Here is a 23,048-nt window from a genome sequence, read left to right on the forward strand (position 1 = left end):
CACACAGTATACACACTAACTACTTACAGACAGCTTTAACTGGAATATGTTTATTCTAAGTAAAGCTGACCAAAATAGAAGAACTCTGCCACATTGTTTGTTTATGTCATTCTTGCCATCGCCTGTCGGTGGCGCCATTATTCCATATGAGAACACAGCTTTCAATTTATGTAAGAACCACATTTTTATACAAAGCTTCCAGACACAAGCGCTGCTGAGTTCTGGATTGTGATTGGTCAGAAGGTGTTGATTCTTTTTTAAAAATTTTTTATAACAGCAGCTCTGATGGTTAGTGTTTCTATAGCGACAGGGACTTATATGTGTAAGGAGACGTTTATGTAACGTTTATGGAAGGAGTCTCCGGTGTCAGCGCTTAGTAACAGTCAGCGGTAAAGCTTGGGGTGACTTTAAGCTTTCGCACATCTTCAGGACAGAGGAGTTTACGCTTCTTTGTGGTTTCTGTGTTAACTTGTTAATTGTAACTATAAACGGATAAAAAGTGCGACGTGTCGTTCGTTAATGAATGTAAAGTTGTAATTGTCGGTAAGTTGCTGAGGAATAAAACACTCGGGGACGTGCCGTTAGAGGGAAATAATCAGTGTTGTGGTAACTGTGACGCCGCTTCATCACACACACACACACACACACACACACACACACACACACACACACACACACAGTGTTTATTACTTACATAATCCATGGGGCAGAGAGGGAAGAGCTCCAGATGCAGATGGGACAGGAAGGGGACGGAAAACAGATTAAGAAAAAGGATCGGGTAAGAAGGGGGAAGGAGAGAGGGAGAGAGAGAGAGAGAGAGAGAGAGAGAGAGAGAGAGAGAGAGGGAGAGAGAGGAATGTTTTTGTGCCTTGACTCTGAAGTGGGACAGAGGAAATCTCTTCTCTACCAACGTAGTGATATTTAAAGTGTATTAAATGGTGTCTTTTCTGAGCAGAACTTCATGTTTGGACCCGGAGTCATGTGATCAACAGAACAGAACCATGGCTGTGGACGAGTGGAGTTTACAATGAGGCCGAAGAGCAGTGAGACACCTTCATGGGGAACAGGACGGAAAGGTAAGACAGGATGGAAGATGGGATGGGTGACTTGTAGTGTGTGTGTGTGTGTGTGTGTGTGTGTGTGTGTGTGTGTGTGTGTGTGTGTGTACATATTTAGCCCATTGTGAGGAACAATGAGGAAGAGGTGAAACAGAGTGCTTTTGAAGCCATGATTATGTTTTTATTGTGTTGGAATGAATCAGCTACAGTAACAATTATGTGTTTACAAAGATATGAAATTGATGTGTGTGTGTGTGTGTGTGAGAGAGAGAGAGAGAGAGAGAGAGAGGGAGTGATAATGGAACATCCATAGTTTCTTCTGCAGACCCGGACCCCATGCGTGGCTGTTTGTCAGCAGGATGCAGTGTGATCGCGTGTAAACGCTGCAGTTAGACACAGGAAACCTCCGGCACTGAGAAAAACGCTTGCTTTCTGAGAAACGAACCGCGTCCCTTTATTCCTCGCAGGTCAGCGCTGAACGTTATCCTGCACACTTTCCAGCACTACTATAAATCAAGTCGCTTCAGTAAGAATGATTCTATACACGAAGCTGCGTGTAAGCTGCGCTTCAGACATTACGTCGCTGAAAGCGAGAACACTGTGAAGGTTTCCGCAGACATGACGCAAAATCAGTTTCAGGGACGCGACCGTTAAACTGTAAAAACGTACCGAAAAGCAGCAGAACATGACGGCAGAGATGTTTGGAGATGATCCATATGAAGCTAGTGTTGACCTTCGCAGCTAGTTCATGCACGGTCAGGACACGTGCACGGTCAGGACACATGCACGGTCAGGACACATGCACGGTCAGGACACATGCACGGTCAGGACACATGCACGGTCAGGACACGTGCACGGTCAGGACACATGCACGGTCAGGCAGACTGAGATCTGACCGGTCTGTCGGTACGCATCAGCATCAGGTGTGTATCAGAAACACAGGTGTGTATCAGGACTGAGGTCCTGCAGAGCGTAACCCGATGGGGGTTTTTACTTTCACGTAGACGCGAGTGAGCGGTCAGACCTGAAGCCGACTTTTAACAAGAGAAACCCGTCCCAGTATCTCACGCTCACGCTCACACACGCTCTGTAAACACCCACACATCAGTGAGGTTAAATATGCACCGTGCAGATACGAAAATAACGATTAGTGATGGAGAAACCATCACAACCTCAAACACCCGGATCATGAGCTGATTTGCATATTAACACACGATCCACCAACCGGATTTGCAGGTAGGAACTGTGCAGCTGTAAACAGGGGTGTAGATGACTGAAGGTCACGTGGTGAGGATCGTCGTGTGGGGTTTATCGAGTGCTGCGGGGAGCAAACAAGCCATTTTATCAGGCTGATTAAAGTTGTGTGAAGGGGAACCGAAGGTTCTCGCTAAGAGTTTCTGTTTAAAACCTGCTGAGCAGAAACGTGACGTCCCTCACACACACGTCCCTCACACACACGTCCCTCACACAGACACGTCCCTCACGCTGAGACGTCCCTCTCACACACGTCCTCACACACACGTCCCTCACACACACACGTCCTTACGCTGAGACGTCCCTCTCACACACGTCCCTCACACACACGTCCTCACACACACGTCCTCACACTGAGACGTCCCTCACGCACACGTCCTCACACACACGTCCTCACACAGACACGTCCCTCTCACACATGTCCTCACACAGACACGTCCCTCACGCTGAGACGTCCCTCTCACACACGTCCCTCACGCACACGTCCTCACGCTGAGACGTCCCTCACACACACGTCCTCACGCTGAGACGTCCCTCACACACACGTCCTCACGCTGAGACGTCCCTCTCACACACGTCCTCACGCTGAGACGTCCCTCTCACACACGTCCTCACGCTGAGACGTCCCTCTCACACACGTCCTCACGCTGAGACGTCCCTCTCACACACGTCCTCACGCTGAGACGTCCCTCACACACACGTCCCTCACGCTGAGACGTCCCTCACATCCATCTGAATGATATAACTCACATTTATACACATAATGACGTGGTCGTGTCTTCTCCATCTGTGTTCTACTATAATATTCCCCTGTGTGTGTGTGTGTGTGTGTGTGTGTGTGTGTGTGTGTATTGTAGATGATGAAGATGACATTCCACAGGAAACACAACGTTACCAAAGCGTTCAGTAAATCCAGGACTATACACAGGTATTTAAATCTCACTACAGTTGTAATAAAGTCTAATATGGAACTTTTAGAACTCTTTAGAATTTTCCACATTTCTGCATAAATCTGACCTCAAACTTCATCAGATTTTCACACGAGTCCTACAATAGATAAAGAGAACCTAAATAAATCAAATAACATAAAAATACTACACTCTGTCCTTTATTTATTGAGGAAAATGATCCAGTATTACAGATCTGTGAGGGTAAAAGTATGTGCACCTCTAGGATTAGCAGTTAATGTGAAGGTGAGATTAGAGTCAGGAGTTTTCCGTCCGTGGGATGATGATCAGGTGTGAGTGAGTGACGTCCTGTTTTATTTAAAGAACAGGGATCTATCAGAGTCTGATCTTCACTACACGTGTTTGTGATTTCTGAGGACTTCAAAAAGAGAGTTGTTGAAGCTCATCAGGCTGGAAAAGTTCACAAAACCTCTCTAAAGAGTTTGGACTCCACCAATCCACAGTCAGACAGATTGTGTAGAAATGGAGGAAATTCAACACCATCGTTCCCCTCCCCAGGAGCGGAGACCAACAAAGATCTCTCCAAGAGCAAGACGTGTAATAATCCACGAGGTCACAGAGGAACCCAGGGGAACTTCTGACCGACTAAAGTCCTCTCTCACATTGTCTAATGTTAATGTTGATGAGTCCACCATCAGGAGAACACTGAACAGCAACGGTGTGTATGGCAGGGCTGCAAGGAGAAAACCACCGCTCTCCAAAAAGAACATCGCTGCCTTCTGCAGTTTACTAACGATCACGTGGACGAGCCAGAAGACTAATGAACAATGATTTGTGGATGGATGAGAACAAAATAAGAATATTTTGGTTTAAATGAGAAGCGTTATGTTTGGAGAAAGGAAAACACTGCATTCCAGCAGAAGAACCTGATCTCATCTGTGAAACATGGTGGTGGTAGTGTCAGGGTTTGGACTGTTTTGCTGCATCTGTTTTGCTGCATCTGGACCAGGACGACTCGCCGTCACTGATGGAACAATGACTTCTGAATTACACCAGCGAACCCTAATGGAAAATGTCAGGACATGAGTCCATGATCTGAATCTGAAGAGAAAGTGGGTCATGCAGCAAGACAACGATCCTAAACACACGAGTCGTTCTACCAGAGAACGCTTAAAGAAGAATAAATTAATGTTTTGGAACGTCCGAGTCAAAGTCCTGACCTTAATCCAGTAGAGATGTTGTGGAAGAACCTGAAGCAGCGGTTCATGTGAGGAAACCCACCAACACCCCAGAGCTGAAGCTGTTCTGTTCTGAGGAACGTCTAAAACTCCTCCGAAACTTGTGTGAAAATCTGATGATGTTTTAGATCATATTTATGCAGAATTTATGCAGAAAATTCTCAAACTTCCCAAACGTTCAAGCACCAGTGAATCTAATAAATGAAAATAAATACATAGACAAATAAATAAATATAATGTATTAGCTAAGGTGTTAGATAAACAATTCACCACGCTGAGATCAGAGTACATTTTGTATGTAACAGCGTGTGTATATAAAGTGTGTAATGTAATGCAAGACACAACAACACGGAAATAAACAACTGCTACACAAGTGAAGAAACAAATCTCTGCTGAGACTGACACGATGAGAACGAGAAAAGAAAACAAATTCATTAAAGATGTACAACAATTTCCTCCTCTTCCTCCTCCTCCTCCTCCTCCTCTTCCTCCTCCTCCTCCTCTTCCTCCTCCTCCTCCTCCTCCTCTTCCTCCTCCTCCTCCTCCTCCACTTCCTCTTCCTCCTCCTCCTCCTCTTCCTCCTCCTCCACTTCCTCTTCCTCTTCCTCCTCCTCCACTTCCTCTTCCTCCTCCTCTTCCTCCTCCTCCTCCTCCTCCTCTTCCTCCTCCTCCTCCTCCTCCACTTCCTCTTCCTCCTCCTCCTCCTCTTCCTCCTCCTCCACTTCCTCTTCCTCTTCTTCCTCCTCCTCCTCTTCTTCCTCCTCCTCCTCCACTTCCTCTTCCTCCTCCTCCTCCTCTTCCTCCTCTTCCTCTTCCTCCTCTTCCTCCTCCTCCTCCTCCTCCTCCTCCTCCTCCTCTTCCTCCTCCTCTTCCTCCTCCTCCTCCTCTTCCTCCTCTTCACTTCCTCCTCCTCCTCCTCCTCCACTTCCTCTTCCTCCTCCTCCTCTTCCTCCTCTTCCTCCTCCTCCTCCTCTTCCTCCTCCTTCACTTCCTCCTCCTCCTCCTCCTCCACTTCCTCTTCCTCTTCCTCCTCCTCCTCCTCTTCCTCCTCTTCCTCCTCATCCTCCTCCTCCTCATCCTCGCTGTGTGGCCGAGCGTCTGAGGCCTCATTAGTTTTGGTCGAGACTGACTTTAACAGCATATAAAGTCAGGTCAAGTAACAACTGGTGAAGGACAACCCTGAGGGGTGCTAAAACTTTTGCCACACATGCCCTTCACAGAAAAATTCATATGAAAATGATTTGCACGAGCTTTCAGTTTGTTTTCTATTTGGAGTAACCATGACAACAGTCATGAATAACACACACACACACACACACACACACACACACAGACACACATGCATTCTGGGTTTTCAATTTAAGGGCACACAATTTCACATTACACACACACACACACACACACACACACACACACACACACACAGAGGCACTGCTTACACTGAAATGATTTGGTGCTACCAGTTTTACTCGGCCTTATATGGGCAGGAATGCAGCGTGGAGACACACACACACACACACACACACACACACACACACACACACACACACTGCGGAAAGCCTCATAACCTGCGTCATTCATGCCAGCAGAAAGAACAAGAAGCAGAGAGAAAATAAAGTGATTGTTTTTTCTTGGGTAAAGTTTTACGCATGTGTTTGTTTATTATTTACGTGTTTATTAATTGTTTATTCCACTGTTTGGACGTTTAATTAATAATAAAATAAAGAGTACGCTTGAGTGAACTCGTCTGGAAACATTAGTCAGCATCTGTTAAGAGATGAATGTGCTGTGAGCATGCGGTTTACTTTATCATTCGTTCCCAGTTTAAATTCACGTTCATTATTTCCTAACTGTGGGACACGCTCGGTGATGAAACACTTCATTTACATATTTCACACATGAATTAAAATAAACGCTGCGTGTGACGGAGCGGGGTTACCTTCCCCAGGCGGATTATTTCCCTCTAAGTCACAGAGTGTTTATTCCCTTCACACCACAGCGATTTACATCACGCCGCACTTTTTATCCGTTTATAGTTACATTTAACAAGTTAGTTCCTGCTGCCGCTTACGTTATAGCAGCTATAATCACCAGCCCTCTCTTCTGACACTGGAGACTCCTTCCATAAGCGTTAAATAAACGTCTCCTTACAGAAAACATCTCCATAGCAACTATTTTTATGATCTGTTTCTTCTCAGCGGACCATCCGCTGCACACGTCCCTGTGAACGAGCCGTTACTATAGAAACCGTAATGGGCTCGTTAATATAAACCTGCGCTACTGTCAGAGCTGCTGTTATAGAGAACTAATCAACAGATGACGGCCAATCACAGTCCAGAACGCGGCAGCAGTGCGTGTTTGATAAAGTTGATTACTGAACGGTTGTTACTATGGTAACCCTGCAATGTTTGTGTTTCCCGCAGTGATACGTACTGGGAAGATCACACATCCCAGAATGCATTGCTTCTCCTGGAAGACCACGCCCATCTCACTATCGGCTCGGAGACGCGAGAGAGGCTCCTCCTACTTTCCACAGACTCACTTATTGTCGCCAAAACCAAGTGTGTGTATGTGTGTGTGTATATACTTTAAAGTACTGTGTTAAAAAGTTAAAATCCTGAGTGTGTGTGTGTGTGTGTGTGTGTGTGTGTGTGTGTGTGTAGGTCTCTGTATCTGAAGCTGAAAGCTCGGGTGAGTCTCTCCGACATCTGGCTCGCTTCCTGTACACACCGTGTCACAAGCAGGAAGTTCAACACCAACACCTCCTTTGTGATTGGCTGGCCGACAACCAATTACGTCGTGACGCTGAGGTGTGACCTTAAAACACTAATCGCACACTCACGCGTCACACGAGGTTAAATGTTAAAGGTTTCCATGGAGTTAAGGGACATGTTTCAGTTCCAGAGTAAATAATCCCTCGTCACTTGCACTAGGTTGTTTTTTTTAGGCGTGATGTAGACATGTGCCACGTTTGTGTGTTTCGAGGCTGTTAGCTTGTGTCAAGTGGACGTCTAAATCGAGAGAAATAAAGTCAGAATCGTCCGATATGAACGCCGAGGTGTCCGAGATGTTGCTGAGATGCGCTCGGTGTTCTAATCTCTCACTGTCGCTTGTTGTGTTTTCACAGCTCGTCAGAGATAAAGGACAAGTGGCTGTGTGCTTTACAATGGTGAGAAAACAACAACAACGCACAAGCGGGTCGTTAGCGAGACTCATGCGGGGCCTGCTGTACGATACCGCTGCTGTAACCCTGTGTTTTCACTAGCGAGCGACAAAACTACAACCGATCGTTCGTTTCCGACGTGTGTCATCATATCAGCGAGCCACATCCGGACACTGGGGTCAAGCGAATCAGATCCGAGCGGAGTCTTCTGATACCCATAACTAAGTTGGGCGGGACCTGCTGATAACCGATTAATCAACCGATAACATGAGCTTTATTACAAACATAAACAGTACTGACTGTACCATGAAAATGTACCGCACTTTTTAAACCAAAGGAATCTATAAATATTCATATATATTTATATATTAATTATTAATATATATTAAAGTAAATAAAAGATGTACATTGAAACTGAAACAAAAAAGTAACGCTCCAAATATCAAATAAATATAGAGACGTCCAAAATGAAAAAAAAAAAAAAAAACACTTTAAATAACACGACAAAATTTGGTCAGCCATGGTTTTTATTTCGCCTCTAGAGGCCGCTCTCGTGCCGTATCACGACAGCGGACCCTTCTCAGCCGCTAACATGCACTGACATTTTCTCAATTCCGTAGAAACGATGCGTTAAAGCAAATCCAAGCGATCGTCTCGGAGGATTCCTCAGACCGGCTCTCATCTCACGGCGCATGTGGTGCGACGTTCCTTCAGTTCCGCGCTCACGACTTCTGCGATTAAACGTTCCTACCTGCAATTCCTGTAGCTCCCGTGGAAACATAAGCGAAACAAAGGTGCGGTTTCACCGTCTCCTTCCTCACACTGTACGACCTCTCGTTAAACGTGTACAGGGAAGGAAGGAGCAGAGATCGTTGGGGCCTCTAGTGTATGTACGTAGCTAGAAGCTAGTTTGCTTTGCTAATCTATTTGATTAGCGGATTAAATGAATCTATTTGATTAGCGGATTAAATGAATCTATTTGATTAGCGGATTAAATGAATCTATTTGATTAGCGGATTAAGTGAATCTATTTGATTAGCGGATTAAGTGAATCTATTTGATTAGCGGATTAAGTGAATCTATTTGATTAGCGGATTAAATGAATCTATTTGATTAGCGCATTAAATGAATCTATTTGATTAGCGGATTAAGTGAATCTATTTGATTAGCGGATTAAATGAATCTATTTGATTAGCGGATTAAGTGAATCTATTTGATTAGCGGATTAAGTGAATCTATTTGATTAGCGGATTAAATGAATCTATTTGATTAGCGGATTAAGTGAATCTCTTTGATTAGCGCATTAAATGAATCTATTTGATTAGCGGATTAAATGAATCTATTTGATTAGCGGATTAAATGAATCTATTTGATTAGCGGATTAAGTGAATCTCTTTGATTAGCGCGATTTGTGTTTACGCTTCTTTGTGGTTTCTGGGTAACGCATCCGTACATCCGGCCCTCGTCGTAAACGTCTCTGTGGGTGTGTGCATTCATAGATTTGACTAGTGTCTTTTGAATTGCAGTGAATTTGTGGTGTTTAATGTTGTGTGTGTGTGTGTGTGTGTGTGTGTGTGTGTGTGTGTGTGTGTTTAATAATGATTACACCAGGCACAGTGCGAGGGCCAGGCAGCGTTTAATCCCAGACCATATCAGCCTGAACGTTCAGCTGTTCGACTCGCTGCTGGTGAGTTCCTCGTTAATAAGCTCAAATCATTCAGCTTTATTTACACGCAGGAAATGACATCACGCTCCACGCCAGGTTTTGGCTCTGAAGAGCTGGTGGGAGAAGCCGGGGGCAATCCTTCACACTGAGAACCGATAGAGACGTTCTAGCGTGTCCAGTTACGAGTGAACCTGGAGCCAGAGGGACATACGGGAAGCAAAAGTAAACGCTCCTGACCTGAAAGACATGACATCAGTGCAGATTTATACGGACCAGAGCAGAGTAGATGCAAAATCAAAGTAAAACGAATGTGTTATAGGAGAGTGGTTTGTTTTAGTGCCTGGTTAAGCTCTTAGCAAAGAAGCGTCTACTTACTCGTGGAAACCGGTTCCACGTCCTGAGACAGTTCTTCCCGGTGTAGATCACGCTGACGGATTATCTCACAAGCTTCCCTCCAACTAATCAGACTCTGACAAGATCTCTGAGGATGTGACCCGCGGCTAAAGGGAAGTCAACAATTACAACCAGAACTGGAACAAGGCCGTAATCCTGGTGTTGTCCCCAAGCCTGACTACCTGACCCGCGGTTATAACTAATCCCCGACCTGAAACCGCCTCAGATCAGCCCTGATACACCGACTCGGCACATCCTGCCGAAGCTTCCTGTCGGATCTGACCAATCACTTCTTCATTTCCTGAAGTGGTGAGGGTCTGCAAGGCAAGCAGGTTATGAGCAGATGAGGGTTATTACCTTTTATTATTATTATTATTATTATTATTATTATTATTATTAGAATGTACGGAAATCATACGACAGAGTCAAGACCCGGACCGGAGCACACCTGTAGTCTAAACACGTACAGAATGATGAATAAATATCTTCCAATTTGCATTGGGTTTATAGAATTTAACACATACGGAGCTGCGTTATTTAATTCAATAAACGTTTAATAAACCTTAATAAGACACTCTGAATGTTTACATTTATTTCACATCCACTGCATTGGACTGTGAGATTAATTTCCTAACCAATCAGTGAACCTTCTCTTAATTTATGCAGTTTGAAGAAATGAAGAATCACGTGACATTAAAATAAACTCAGGGTCTGGAGGAGTTCGTTATTTTTTACTGGTTTTAACTCTTGTTGTTGTTGTTGTTGTTGTTGTTTTAGACAACAGCAGTGAATGTGGACGTCTGTTCTACATCCGAGAGCATTGTTCAGAGTGTGATACAGCAGAACGCTCTCACAGTGAGTACACCTTCTTCCTTTCGGATGGTTTCCTTCGAACTTCATGCTAAAAGTGTGTACGTAGCTGACGCTTGGTCTGGGGACAGCTTAAACACACAACTTTCACTCTTAAACACGGTATAGTCTGAGAGAGAGCGAGAGAATGCGAGAAAGAGAGAATGAGAGAGAGAGAGATTGAGAGAGAGAGAGAGAGAGAGAGAGAGCGAGAGAGAGAGAGAGCGAGATAGAGAGAGAGAGAGAGAGAGAGAGAGAGAGAGAGAGCGAGAGACTAACCAATCACAGCCGTCGGTATGTGGAAGAGGGCAGACAGCGCTTTCCCCGAGCGTGTTACGCCATGACACTGCACGAGCAGCAGTTTGATAAGACGTAGAGAGAAAACCGCAGGAAATAACATTTTTAAAATGTAAAATGGTAAACGTATCGATACAGCGATTGTATTTCAAAAGAAAAGGTGCAGACATATTTACACACAACTGTGGATTACTGAAATCACAAGCTTAATGCTAGAAGCTGAAGATAAATCAAACACCGCCTGGTCGAGGGTCCAGATCTCTCAAATCAGAACCTCAGAATGAAAGATGAGCTCAGCGTGTGGTTAAAGTCGGCTGTTGTTATAACATTCAGCAGCAGAGTGTTCCTCCAGGTGTGACACTGTGCAATATAAACACACCTGAGAGACGAAGTTCGAGAGACGAACCAACAGTACATGATGTGTTACTTGTGTGTGTGTGTGTGTGTGTGCGTGTGTGTGTATTGCCGGATTGTTTATTGTGCGCTCTCGTGTGGAGCAGGTGGTCAAACAGTGTGTTTACTCGTTGGCATTTCCTGCGTTTCATATCTCCTACTTCCTGTTTCCTGTCTCTCTCCTTCTCTCCCACATCCTGTGCGCAGGGCGGAGTCTCAGACTATCAGCTTTGTGTGCTGTATGACGGAGAGGAGGAAATGTACCCACTTATCGGTGAGGACACACACACACACACACACACACACACACACACACACACAGAGAATGAATAATCCTGAGACTTTGTGGAACTGAGAGGAAAGAAGGACGAGATGGAGAGAGAACGCGAGGATTGTAATTCATATCCTGGTGTTGGTTTAATATGATCTCGTTAATAACAATAACGAGAGCACGATTCTTACACCTGCCGTAGCACCTGCTGGAACAATGTCTGATGTGAAGGCACTTCTGTTTCAGGTCATGAGCTCCCGTACTGCATCCTGCTCCGCTCTTTGCGGGGTCAGAGGTCATGGCACGTGCCCGGTGGACACCAGTGGCACAGCGCCGATGAACTGCGCGTTACCGACGACACGAACGAGTCGACAGCACCTCGTTTTATACTGAAGAACCGAGCTGCGATACACACATGCGTCCACACAGGTGAGTTTACCTGTTTACAACACACACACACACACACGCGCGCGAATAAAGCACAGGGAAGGCACATCTTCAGGTCCTCCAGAGCGAGTGTGTGTACGATGAGGATTTTTACCACAAGTGGCCAAATATCACTCTCATTAATTAGGCAACGTGGCCTTTCATCTCTTCTTTTAGCCTTTTAACACAAATGATCTGGTGTTTGTTCCTTCTGAAGCCCGACACCGAGGCAGGAACACTGGCATCTAGTGAATACGGACTGAAGGGAAACCGTGTGCGTGAGATGAATAAAGCCAGGGATTCATTATGAAAAGGTGTAAATGTGACTTGTCTTGAATTGGCTTTGTGTGTGTGTGTGTGTGTGTGTGTGTGTGTGTGTGTGTGTGTGTGTGTGTGTGTGTGTGTTGTGACAGGAAGTTTTTTAAAGCACAAGAGGAAAAAGTCTCTGATTGGATGGGCCCTGAGGAAAGGACACGTCCAGTCAGAAGGACAGACTGACCTTCAGCCCGCCTCCAACAAGCTGTTTGGCCAATCACTGGCCTCAGTTTGTCAGGATGGAAATCTGCCTAAACCCATAATGGTGAGGAAGTTAGACGTTGGCTGTAAATGATTCTAAATCTTCTTAGAGAACATCATGATGTTGACTTTGCTGCTTTTTTTGCTCTCAGGAGACTTAAAGAGGAAATTGTCTCTTTATTCTCGTTAAACTCAGACACAGTTGCAGTAACTGAGCTTTTAAATGTACAGAACTTTCTTCTGCTGCATTTCTCCTTCTATAATAATATAATATAATATAATATAATATAATATAATATAATATAATATAATATAATATAATATAATATATCCTGTCTTTACACATGCTGGATGCTAAATCCAGGCCTTTGCATGACTCCAACACAGTCAGAAGTGTTCACAGCTGACCGAATCAGTGTGTTACTTCATGTGTGTGTGTGTGTGTAGGATTTACTGTGCATGCTGTACCGTGAGGGTCCTGAAACACTGGGAATATTCCGGCGCTCCGCAAACGCCAAGAGCTGCAGGATCCTGAAGGAGAAGCTGAACTGCGGACATCGAGTTTCGTTCCACGGAGAATCTGTGTTTGTCGCAGCGTCGCTCGTCACCGTGAGAAAACCATAAACACTTCATCTATTAACGCTAACACTTGCTTAGTGTTCCACTGATAATAAACGGACTCAAAACACGTGTGTTTTTATGGAACACTTACGGAGACTCACAGCTGTTCTAGATTTACCTTTAATCCAGATTCATAACTAGTGCAGATTCACACATAGTGTAACTCTGACTTCCTCCCACATACAGGTGATGAGCGTGTGTGTGTGTGTGTGTGTGTGTGTGTGTAGGAGTTCCTGCGAAAGTTGCCCGGCAGTGTCTTGGGTTGTGATCTGTATAAAGACTGGATGAATGTGATGGAAGCAGAAGATCAGAAGTGCAGATGTTCCTCAGTGAAAAGGTGAGAGAGAAACACTAACACACACACACACTAACAGACACACACACACACACACACACTCATAAGTATAGGATTTGAATTAATGTGCTGTACAAGTAATCACACTGATTTGCCGCCCACATGAACCTCATGTGTGTAGATTAGGTATCTCAGGTATCTCTCAGAATCATCTCTATCTTCAGCCTAAGCTCGACCATAACTGTCCCTAAAATGTCAGCTTTGTGTGTGTGTGTGTGTGTGTGTGAGTGTGTGTAGTGTGTTGGCAAAGTTGCCCCAGGTCAACCGTACACTGCTGTGTTATGTGTTTGGAGTGCTCCATCGAATACACACACACTCGGACGTAAATCAGATGACGGCGTCTAATCTGGCTCTGTGCATCGCACCAAACATGCTGTGGAGATCTACAACTTCTAACCCGGAGCAGGAGAGCCAGAGCACACTGGAGGTACACACACATACACACACACACACACACACACCACTCACGCAGTCTTGTCTGAGGTGTGAAGATTGGTGTATGGATAAATATGAAACACGGTGGTGGTGGTAGTTTGTATTGAGTTTGTATGTAACGGTACTCATTAAAAATGGTACCGTATGGTCTAATTGAAAAGTACTCCAGCTCTTCCTGTCTGAATCAGTTTCAATCAGTATGGAATTGACTCTTTTGATTCATTGATTGCTGGGTATGAATCAGAGTAGAATTGATTCTTTTGATTCATTGATTGCTGGGTCTGAATCAGAGTGGAATTGACTCTTTTTGATTCTTTGATTGCTGGGTCTGAATAGAGTGGAATTGACTCTTTTTGATTCTTTGATTGCTGGGTCTGAATCAGAGTGGAATTGACTCTTTTTGATTCTTTGATTGCTGGGTCTGAATCAGAGTGGAATTGACTCTTTTTGATTCTTTGACTGCTGGGTGTGAATCAGAGTAGAATTGATTCTTTTGATTCATTGATTGCTGGGTCTGAATCAGAGTGGAATTGACTCTTTTTGATTATTTGACTGCTGGGTGTGAATCAGAGTGAAATTGATTCTTTGTTCGGTTTGATTTCATACTGCACATAATTGAACAACCTAAAAAGTGTCACGAGTTTCCCTGTGAGCGTGCGTGCACGAGCAGGTGTGCGATCACCTGCTTCACAGCGTGCTGCTAAAAGGGAAACTCGTGACAAAAAGGAATAAAACCTTGGCTGAGGGGCGTGTACAAGTGGGTGGGGCTAAAAATGTGCTCGGTTAAACGAAATCCAGATAAAAATATGCTCGTTTGTTATTTCATGGACGTGTTCGGCGAGTAGCTTCTGACGTGAGCTGCAATCTCGAGAGGATACAGCGGCAGGAAGTAGGCAAATTTGGACATGTTTCAAATAACTGTAATTTCTTTCTGGTCGCCGTTGCCATGGCTACAGCTGTCCCTTATAACCTCCTCAGCTGTGGTCGTGTAATTGTTCTGCTTCTGTAATGGGAGGGCTAACAGACGGGTCACAGTTCAAAATAAAAGACCTACCGATGACCAGAATGAAATGTAGTCAGTGGAACTGGGTGTAAACGTCAGCAAACACCTCAAACATAAACAAAACCTTCCAGATGTTCGTCATGACTGTGAGCAGGAAGTGAACCATCTCTACACTTGCAGTAAACACGTTCCGTTAGTTTCTGTTTAGTGAGCTGTGACTTTGATGATTTATTCACGTGTACGCTCGTGTTTTTGTCTCTGCGCTATTTTTCCGTCGCCGGCGTCCAGGTGGCTGCACTCGTCCGCTTCCTGATCGAGAACGCTCTCACCATCTTTGGCGGTGAAGCGGAAGACGCTTTTACAACGCTCTTGAACACGGCGCAGGAAAACGACGACCTCGCAGGTCAGGATTTTGATTTATTTGATTTTATTTGTTTCTGTGTTCGAATGACGTTCTTTTAGACATCGCAAAAAAGAGGAATGTTATGAAACTGAAGTGGGTAATTCAGATATCTGGCACCTTCATCGCTTAGTATGTGCTTTATTTAGCATTCTCAATGGTGCTCCCGGTGGGAATGTACGGTTCTGCTCTTGGTCTACATTCTCCACAGCTGCGAGATGCCTTCGAAATTTGCTGGGCAGTTTATTTTATGGCAGCAGAAGATAAACTTGGCGACATCTTCTCAACATGTTGTGTTTTTCTTCTCGAGTTCCACTGGAGACTTCTAAATCAAAACGTCTCATTACACTTTCTAAACCATCTGTGAAATGCCTCCACGGGAATTCATTTTAAAGTGTTTTTTTTTTTCTTAAGAAATCTGCAGTGGAAAATCCGAGTTAGCATTAAACAAAGCGTTATTGCATCATCAAATGCAGGAACCAATCAGGTTCGGGTATGCAAATGCAGTCTACATCAGAAGAAGAGGTAGTGGAGGTAGAGGTAGAGGTGGAAGAGGTAGAGGTGGAAGAGGTAGATGAGGAAGAGGTAGAGGTGGAAGAGGTGGAAGATGTAGAGGTGGTAGAGGTAGAGGTGGAAGAGGTAGAGGAGGAAGTGGTAGAGGAGGTAGAGGTGGAAGATGTAGAGGTGGTAGAGGTACAGGAGGAAGAGGTGGAAGAGGTAGAGGAGGAAGAGGTAGAGGAGGAAGAGGTAGCGATGGAAGATGAAGAGGTGGTAGAGGTAGAGGAGGAAGAGGTAGAGGAGGTAGAGGTGTAAGATGCAGAGGTGGTAGAGGTAGAGGAGGAAGAGGTAGAGGAGGAAGAGGTAGCGATGGAAGATGAAGAGGTGGTAGAGGTAGAGGAGGAAGAGGTAGAGGAGGTAGAGGTGTAAGATGCAGAGGTGGTAGAGGTGGGAGATGTAGAGGAGGTAGAGGTGTAAGATGTAAAGGTGTAAGATGTAGAGGTGGTAGAGGTAGAGGAGGAAGAGGTAGAGGAGGTAGAGGTAGATGAGGAAGAGGTAGAGGTGGAAGAGGTAGAGGAGGTAGAGATAGAGGAGGTAGAGGTGGAAGATGTAGAGGTGGTAGAGGTAGAGGTGGAAGAGGTAGAGGAGGTAGAGGTGTAAGATGTAGAGGTGGTAGAGGTAGAGGAGGTAGAGGTGGTAAAGGTAGAGGTGTAAGATGTAGAGGTGTAAGATGTAGAGGTGGTAGAGGTAGAGGAGGTAGAGATAGAGGAGATAGAGGTGGAAGATGTAGAGGAGGAAGAGGTAGAGGAGGTAGAGGTGGAAGAGGTAGAGGAGGTAGAGGTGGAAGATGTAGAGGTAGAGGAGGTAGAGGTGTAAGATGTAGAGGTGGTAGAGGTAGAGGAGGTAGAGATAGAGGAGATAGAGGTGGAAGATGTAGAGGTGGTAGAGGTAGAGGAGGAAGAGGTAGAGGAGGTATAGGAGGTAGAGGTAGAGGAGATAGAGGTGGAAGATGTAGAGGTAGAGGAGGTAGAGGTGTAAGATGCAGAGGTGGTAGAGGTAGAGGAGGTAGAGGTAGAGGAGGTAGAGGTGTAAGATGTAAAGGTGTAAGATGTAGAGGTGGTAGAGGTAGAGGAGGTAGAGGTGGAAGAGGTAGATGAGGAGGAGGTAGAGGTGGGAGATGTAGAGGAGGAAGAGGTAGAGGTGGGAGAGGTAGAGGTGGGGCGTTACTGTAGGTTTGGGAAGCATGTAATACCAGCTTATGATAAAGAAACTTCAGGAACAAGCTTTAATTCTTTTTCATCCTTTTTGTTTTTTTGTGTTGTATTTTTATATTTAAAAAAACAGCCGACTCCTCCCTGCCTTTCCACTCGTCCTCGGAAGAGGCAGATCTGGACTTTCTTCCTTCTCCTCTCCTCTCTCCGGACCTCGATCCGTTCCTTCCACTGAGCACTCTCTCCTTGAGTGGAAACAGGAGACTGTTGCGCCCCTATAAAGTTTCCACGGAAACTGTAGACGGCGCCTACAGCTGCGGCACACTCGATTTAGCTTCAACGCAATCGATCTCGCTCAGTGACTTCGGCCAATCACGTGACAGGTGTCTTTCTGAGCCTTCGGTGTGCTTTGACGTGACGACTCCACCCCAAGCCCCGCCCCATCCTCCTGTCATACGGCAGTCCAGCTGCGACAATGCCGTCACGGATAACAAAATCAAGCAATCACAGAGCCCGGTACTGCAGAGCTGCAGTAGAGGATCGGGAAAGGGACGCTACACTTTCTGGAAGTCGCCACAGTTTCCTGCGCGTCTCCGTCATCCTGTTCAGCGATTGGCCAGCGTGTCCAGCCTGTCGTCAACGACGACGTCGTCTCTCAGCTCACTGGACAGCTTCGAGTACATCCCGAGTCCGAGCGACGATAAGCCCCGCCCGTTTTTGTTTGGCACCTCAGCCCGACTCCGGCCACTGACTCCGGAGATGCCGAGGAAGCTGTGGACGATGGCGTTCACTTACGATGAGCTCAAGCACAGAAACGGAAACGGGGGGAGGGACAAAGAGAAAGAGGGAGGAGTTAAACTTTTGGACATAAACTTTAAGGACGAGTGTAAAGCAAAGGACGGACGAAAGTGTGAAGACGAAGGAGAGAGGAAAGCGGACAGAAGTGGCATGATGGAGGAGCGAGATGGAGGGATGCAAGCAGAGGAACCTGAAACTCCTCGCCATGATGAAGGAATCTCATGCCACATTCCACTCGATAATGAGGACAGGGACCTGAGTATGGCACACACTCTCTCACACACACACCCGTGTCCCATACACACAAAACACACTCGCACACTGCACACACACTCGCTAACACTCCCGTCCATACGAGACAAAACCAGCAGGATGAAAATCGCCTTGTTCCCCAGCATGGGCAGGAGGATGTTCAAACAGTCCTCGAGGGTTACCGTGGAGACAGGAGGAGAGGCGGTTACCATGGCACAGGTGAATGTACCACAAACACTGTTTTACAACCAGAACGTCAATCTTGTGCTTCAGTCGGAAGGAAGACGATGTAAGATTAGCGATGCCGATGATGTTTGTACGTGTAATGACATTGGTGTTAGCAAAGCGACAGAAGACGACGCTAGCCGTGAGCTTAGCATTAATACAACCGAAAACGGTTTCTCTCTGAGTGACAGTGAAACTGATATCCAAAGTGTTAGCCAAACGGTTAGCGACAGCACATCCTTTCACCGAAGTGCAGGCGATGTTAGCCAGAGTGACCACTGTGCTAGCGTCAATGCTTCTGCTAGCACAGAAAACAATATTAGCAAAAGTATAAATGATTCTATCCAGAGTGACCCTGGTAATGGCGATAGCGCTCCTGCTCCCGCTGACTACACAGTTAGCATTAGTGGTATAGGCCGTGATAGTGACAGCACACATGTTAACCAGAGTGCTTCCACTAGCATGAGCCTTACGGTTAGCAACAGCATTGTGGAACGCATTAGTGACGTCAAGTCTGTTTCCCATAGCACTAGCCAGAGCATCCGACAAACCATACGCATACGGCTACCGGCTACAGTACGCAACAGCGTCAGAGCGTACTTTAGCCCCGCCCACACACTCACACACACGCGGGCACACTCAGAGACGCACACACAGACAGTGACGCACACACACACGCACACAATGACAAAATCACAGAACAGGCCGCTGTTTACTAGAAAACTTCAGTAGCATTAAGCTGTTCATCAGTATGGCAGAATTCCTGTTTTAGTTCTTTAGTTCTGTTTTAGTTAGCAGTTGACGCTAAGTGTAATTTAAGTGTAATTTTAGTATAACAATTTTTTTTTTTTGTAATTTTCCAGCACTTCTGAGGTAAACGTTAACGTTCCGGATGTTTCTGTGTCACTTTCACTCTCACTGTGTCTTTACATTGTGTCCACATAATAGATTTAACATATATGCTAGCTTAACCTACAGAATCACAACCATGTGTGAAGCTAATCATGTTGGCTGAGTAATTTGCTAGCAGAGTTAACAGAGCCTAGCTAACTAGCTGTCCTGAAGGATTTCATGCTCATTTCCTTTCCTTTATTTAATAAAATGGAACTTTTTGGATTTGAATAAAACTTGTATAGTATATCTTTGCTAATTGCAGTAATTAATGTAAAGATGTAAAAATTAGCTTGACATTAGCATGCTAACTACTGTGTAAAGCTAAAATTATGGAGTCTGAAATCTACCTGAGGTATATTTACTTATTCAAGTTTTAAACACACGGCACTGTAGCGTATTTATTGTATAATATTTCATTCAGTTCAGAATTTATTCACCATTGAACTGATTTATTCATCGTTTCTGCACATTACACAATCTTTTTATACCTAAACACACTTCTGAATGCTATCTGTGTGTGTGTGTGTGTGTGTGTGTGTGTGTGTGTGTGTGTGTTCTGTCATTAATGTAGTCATTTATCGGTGTATGATTGTATACTTCATTTTCACCATATCATTAAAGTGTATTAAAATCATTTTTGTGTTTTTTTTATTTTTATAAAAGATGACTGTATTTGTTGAAAATGTCTTTATATCTGTCTGTCTCTATCTGTCTGTCTATCTGTCCATCTATTTTGTCTATCTGAATTTGTCTATCTATCTATCTATGTATCTATATCTGTGTCTATCTGTCTTTCTTTATCTCTGTCACTCTGTCTGTCTGTCTTTGTATCAGTCTGTCTTTCTGTCTCTATATGTCTCTCTGTCTGTGTCTCTGTATCTGTGTCTATCTCTCCATCTGTCGGTCTGTGTCTCTCGGTCTGTCTGTCTGAGTCTATCTGTCTGCCTGTCTATCTGTATTTGGAGTCTCTCTATATGTCTGTCTGTCTGTGTCTTTCTGTGTCCGTCTGTCTTTCTGGGTAAATCTGCTTGTCTCTCTATCTGTCTGTCTGTGTCTATCTATCTGCCTATCTCTCTGTGTGTTTGTCTTTCTCTCTATCTGTCTGTCTGTCTACCTGGGTCAATCGTACTGTCTGTCTGTCCCTCTGTCTTTCTGTATCCACCTGTCTGTCTGTCTGTCTGTCTGTAATTGGTTAGTTACCCTACTGTGTTCACCTGTTCAGTGTGAAGCCTGGTGGTGGTAGTGTCGTCAGGTTCAGCAGGAGGAACTGGGAAGCTTGTTGCCTTCAAGAGGACATGAAATTAGCATGAAATTTTATACGCGAACAAGAGGTGGGGAAAAACAGCAACACACAAGGCACAAACGACAAAGAATTGCTAAAAGCTTTTTGAGATTTTGGATTGGACAAGTCAAAGCCCAGACTTAAACCAAATAGAAAATCTGCATCACAGCCCCGAAAATTTCTGTCCATCAACATTTTCAGCAAAAAGTGAACTAATCACCGGGGGGGTGAATACTTTCCGGAGGTACTGTCAATAAGTATAGTAATGTGTGATTAAACAAGTCATAAAACAACTAAAATAATAACAACAACAACAAAGTCAATCCATTCTTGGAATTTATTACAAATAAATTATTGTCATTACGACACAAAGCCACAAAACATCAACACATTACGCCATGATAATAAAACTATAAACACCAAGACTTACTCATCTCCAGCAGATAAAACTGGCATACTTTTTTTAATTCCTTTGTTTTGAAATGACTATTAAAAAGCACATAAACAAACAAACAAACAAACAAATAATTAAATAATAGGTGTCATCATTCATCAATCAAATAAGTAATTAAACAACCAGATGCTAATTTTACTTTTAGTTGTTTTTTTTTTATGTGTACGTAATTTCACGCACATTCACGTGTTTAAACCTCACTATTCCGATGTGAAAAAGAAATAAATGAAACTGGTACAAATATGTGTTTGATGCTCATTCGAGAAGATAATTCAATGCAATTCAAACTCTTTAAATCTGACATTTACAATAAATATCTGTGTACGACACGAGGCAGGTTGTTCTTTTGTGCTTTTTGTGCAATATTTCCCGCTTTTCTGCGCTGTATACAGTATAAACGTATATAACATGTATTTATAGTATTACATTCTCAAAAACAAAACTTTGTGGATAACACAGTACGAGTACCGGTGTACGGATATTTCTACAATTTCAGGACTTTACAGCAGATATGTCGGCGTGTGTCCCACATCCTCGTCCAGTGTAAAGGTGTCGTTTGGTTATTAGAGCTTGTGCTCCAGCATGAAGCTGAAAATGTCAATATGAAAAGTGTTTTGTTTTCACGTGGACACAGACATGAGGATTTCACAAACACGGCTGAGTTCATGACTTACATGAATCAACACAAATGTATAATCACTGGGTTAGGGTTAGTGTTAGGGTTAGGGGTTAGTGTTAGGGGTTAGTGTTAGGGTTAGGGGTTAGTGTTAAGTTTAGGGGTTAGGGTTGGGGTTAGTGTTAGGGTTAGGGTTAGTGTTAGGGTTAGGGGTTAGTGTTAAGTTTAGGAGTTAGTGTTAGGGTTATGATTAGGGGTTAGTGTTAGGGGTTAGTGTTAGTGTTAAGTTTAGGGGTTAGGGTTGGGGTTAGTTTTAGGGTTAGGGGTTAGGGTTAGGGTTAGGGGTTAGTGTTAGGGGTTAGTGTTAGGGTTAGGATTAGGGGTTAGTATTAGGGTTAGTGTTAGGGTTAGGGGTTAGTGTTAGGGTTAGAGGTTAGGGTTAGGGGTTAGTGTTAAGTTTAGGGGTTAGGGTTGGGGTTAGTGTTAAATTTAGGGGTTAGGGTTAGGGTTAGTGTTAGGGTTTGGGGTTAGTGTTAAGTTTAGGGGTTAGGGTTGGGGTTAGTGTTAGGGTTAGGGATTAGTGTTAAGTTTAGGGGTTAGGGTTGGGGTTAGTGTTAAATTTAGGGGTTAGGGTTAGGGTTAGTGTTAGGGTTTGGGGTTAGTGTTAAGTTTAGGGGTTAGGGTTAGGGTTAGTGTTAGGGTTAATGGTTAGGGTTAGTGTTAGGGTTAGGGGTTAGTGTTAAGTTTAGGAGTTAGTGTTAGGGTTAGGGGTTAGTGTTAGGGGTTAGTGTTGGGGTTAGTGTTAGGGTTAGGGGTTAGGGTTAGGGTTAGTGGTTAGTGGTTAGTGTTAGGGTTAGGGGTTAGTGTTAAGTCTAGGAGTTAGTGTTAGGGGTTAGGGTTAGGGTTAGGGATGTAAAATAAGAATGGATGTAAAATTAACTGTGTCAACAGGGACAAAATGATGATGGACAGATAAATGGATGGAGAGATAAAGTAGATGAGATAAGTTCTTGTGGTCTTCAGGTCTGCTGGCTGCTGATTTTGCCCTGATGGCCAATGAGTGACAGCAACCTGATCTCAGCTCTGAAGTTATGGTTGAGCCAGCAGTAGATAAAGGGGTTGTAGCAGGTGGAGCTCATGGCCAGCCAGTGGAAGCTGAAATACACGCCGTTGTTAGCCTGGATCACTTTGCTAGACAGCAGAACCACATAGCAGTTCAGTGGGAACCAGCAGATGGCAAAAACAGCCACCACCGCTATCAGCATCTTCATGGTCATCCTCTTCCTCCGCTGGTGGGCGTAGCTCTGGGCCAGTGTCACATCGCCGATGGCATTGCGTGCCCACAGCTTTTTTGCCATGACGACATAAGCAATGGTGATTATTGTCAATGGCAACACGTAGAGCAGGACAAAGGTGGTGAGGTCCAGGTACTTCCAGAAGAGGTCAGATGGCTGAGGGAAGCTGGGCAGACAAACTGTCCTCACGTTCCCCTCGCTGTGGTGAGAAAGAGGGAGAGAAGGAACCAGAAAGAAAACTTTAATATTAACAAACTATCTATGTGGTTCCTCTACC

General features: G+C 44.5%; 2 protein-coding genes across 4 annotated transcripts in view; one reads left to right on the forward strand and one right to left on the reverse strand.

Annotated features, from left to right (window-relative positions):
- Positions 1-686: 686 nt before the first annotated feature.
- On the forward strand, positions 687-19,758 carry arhgap20b (Rho GTPase activating protein 20b). Of its 3 annotated transcripts, XM_017459991.3 has the most exons (16): positions 687-778; positions 956-1,076; positions 3,170-3,240; positions 6,882-7,019; positions 7,122-7,268; positions 7,586-7,627; positions 9,233-9,308; positions 10,458-10,535; positions 11,427-11,493; positions 11,737-11,919; positions 12,330-12,496; positions 12,880-13,041; positions 13,281-13,390; positions 13,646-13,835; positions 15,135-15,249; positions 17,089-19,758. In XM_017459991.3, exons 3-16 carry the CDS (start codon positions 3,170-3,172, stop codon positions 18,960-18,962), a joined length of 3,420 nt encoding a protein of 1,139 aa, XP_017315480.1. In that variant the 5' UTR covers positions 687-778; positions 956-1,076; the 3' UTR covers positions 18,963-19,758. The 3 variants fall into 3 exon arrangements, with proteins under 3 accessions (XP_017315480.1, XP_053533118.1, XP_053533119.1); XM_053677143.1 differs by lacking the exons at positions 687-778; positions 956-1,076; positions 3,170-3,240 and adding an exon at positions 5,983-6,075; XM_053677144.1 differs by lacking the exons at positions 687-778; positions 956-1,076; positions 3,170-3,240 and adding an exon at positions 5,993-6,093.
- Positions 19,759-20,468: 710 nt separating this feature from the next.
- The window catches only part of gpr83 (G protein-coupled receptor 83), a 6,927-nt gene continuing 4,347 nt past the window's right edge, over positions 20,469-23,048 (reverse strand). Inside the window, exon 4 of the mRNA XM_017459512.3 lies at positions 20,469-22,970. Within this exon, the coding sequence (XP_017315001.1) occupies positions 22,496-22,970 (475 nt within the window). The 3' untranslated portion in view covers positions 20,469-22,495. The remainder of the gene's footprint in view (positions 22,971-23,048) is intronic.

This window comes from Ictalurus punctatus, chromosome 28 (assembly GCF_001660625.3).
Source record: "Ictalurus punctatus breed USDA103 chromosome 28, Coco_2.0, whole genome shotgun sequence".
NCBI classification, from domain to species: domain Eukaryota; kingdom Metazoa; phylum Chordata; class Actinopteri; order Siluriformes; family Ictaluridae; genus Ictalurus; species Ictalurus punctatus.

What these genes read in the sequence shown, in the direction of transcription:
- arhgap20b (XM_017459991.3), top strand. Translation starts at nt 3,170, where the DNA reads ATGATGAAGATGACATTCCACAGGAAACACAACGTTACCAAAGCGTTC. An exon ending in GGAAATGTACCCACTTATCG is followed by an intron (nt 11,494 to 11,736) that starts GTGAGGACACAC and finishes CTTCTGTTTCAG; the next exon opens with GTCATGAGCTCCCGTACTGC. An exon ending in AGAGCCAGAGCACACTGGAG is followed by an intron (nt 13,836 to 15,134) that starts GTACACACACAT and finishes GCCGGCGTCCAG; the next exon opens with GTGGCTGCACTCGTCCGCTT.